The sequence below is a fragment of the Arachis ipaensis genome, chromosome B09 (assembly GCF_000816755.2).
Source record: "Arachis ipaensis cultivar K30076 chromosome B09, Araip1.1, whole genome shotgun sequence".
Lineage (NCBI taxonomy): Eukaryota > Viridiplantae > Streptophyta > Magnoliopsida > Fabales > Fabaceae > Arachis > Arachis ipaensis.
Genome location: NC_029793.2, coordinates 14,355,876 through 14,357,302, shown reverse-complemented (window position 1 = coordinate 14,357,302; position 1,427 = coordinate 14,355,876). Strand labels below are relative to the sequence as shown.

The 1,427-nt window shown below is 36.2% G+C and overlaps 1 protein-coding gene across 1 annotated transcript in view; it reads right to left on the bottom strand.

Moving 5' to 3' along the window:
• LOC107619368 (cytochrome P450 82C4) overlaps positions 547 to 1,427 on the bottom strand; it is a 2,452-nt gene continuing 1,571 nt past the window's right edge. The window contains exon 3 of the mRNA XM_016321639.2: positions 547 to 1,241. Within this exon, the coding sequence (XP_016177125.1) occupies positions 639 to 1,241 (603 nt within the window). The 3' untranslated portion in view covers positions 547 to 638. The remainder of the gene's footprint in view (positions 1,242 to 1,427) is intronic.

Here is a 1,427-nt window from a genome sequence, read left to right as displayed (position 1 = left end):
CTCCGAAGTCCCTCTCAGGATCACACCCTTTCACAGCGTCAACCGACGAGAACCTCGGCTGCACCTCTCACCTTCAACGCCAACGGAGACTCCACCTGTCCCTCTCACTTTTAATGGCCATGGAGAAATCAGCTCTTCCTCTCACCTTCAACGCCGACGAGGACCTCCCCTACTACTCCTGTGAACTACATACTAGCGACGAGTGCCTTCCAATTTTTACCCACTAATTACAGATGGAGTCCTAATTTTTTCAGGCTTCCTGGAACCACACTCTCTATTGTTACACTCTCTATTGTTGGGATCGAGGATTTCTCAATTTTTTGAATTTATCCAATTTTTATATTTTTTATTTTTAGAATTTCATAATAAATTACTAAGCTCCTTTAATTAGTAGTTGTTTATTGATTCAAAATTTTTACCTTGCTTCATTAGTGCATTTACGGTCATTATATCTAGTCAAATTCTTTTTCTCATAATCTCAAATATTACACATGTCAAGTTTAGATTGGTTGCTGGACCTTAACCACCATAGTCACCAAATTAATGGAGCCACCAAAGACAACACGTCAACACCTATATATATATAGCAAAGGAAAATTCAAGTGATAGAAGCAAGGCAAGTCATATACATGGCATTATTAGCGTGGGGTCAAAATGATTTGTAAGGGAGTTAACTTGGGCAAGGTTATGCCCAACCCTTCTCTCATATCAATAGCCTCACCCTTTATTGGAACTTCCAAATCAAACTTTTGAAGCATGCGAGCAAGTGTTGTGAGAATCACTTGAATGGCGAATGTTGATCCAGGACAAGCTCTTCTTCCTGAACCAAATGGAAGGTATTCGAAATTCTGATCTTCATTAAGTTCTCCATTGCCATTAATAAATCTTTCTGGTGAAAATTTCTCAGGTTCTGCCCAAATGCTTGGATCTCTATGTAGCTTCCATACATTGGCAAAGACACGTGTTCCTTTTGGTACGTAATAGCCATGAATGTAACAATCTTCTCTTGCCTCATGAGGTACTAATAGAGGCCCTGCTGGATATAATCTTAGACTTTCTTTCAAAATTGCTTGTAAATACACTAGGTTTTTTATGTCGGATGCTTTTACTATTTTGTCCTTACCCACATGAAGGTCAATTTCGTCCTTTGCACGCTTCAAAGCATGTTTGTTGTTCAATAAAAGGGATAGGATCCATGTCATTGTGCTGGACGTTGTGTCTGACCCCGCCAACATTATATTCTAAAGTTTTTGTTGCATATTGTTAGAAGAAAAGAACAAAGGAGAAAGAAGGGTAAAATATGTTCCGTTTCAATTTGTGATTTTTAAAAAAAAAAAAATATTTTTAATATTTAATTTTATTTAATTTTATTTCTAATATTTTTAATTTATTTAATTTTATTTTTAATATTTTTTATTTATGTCAAA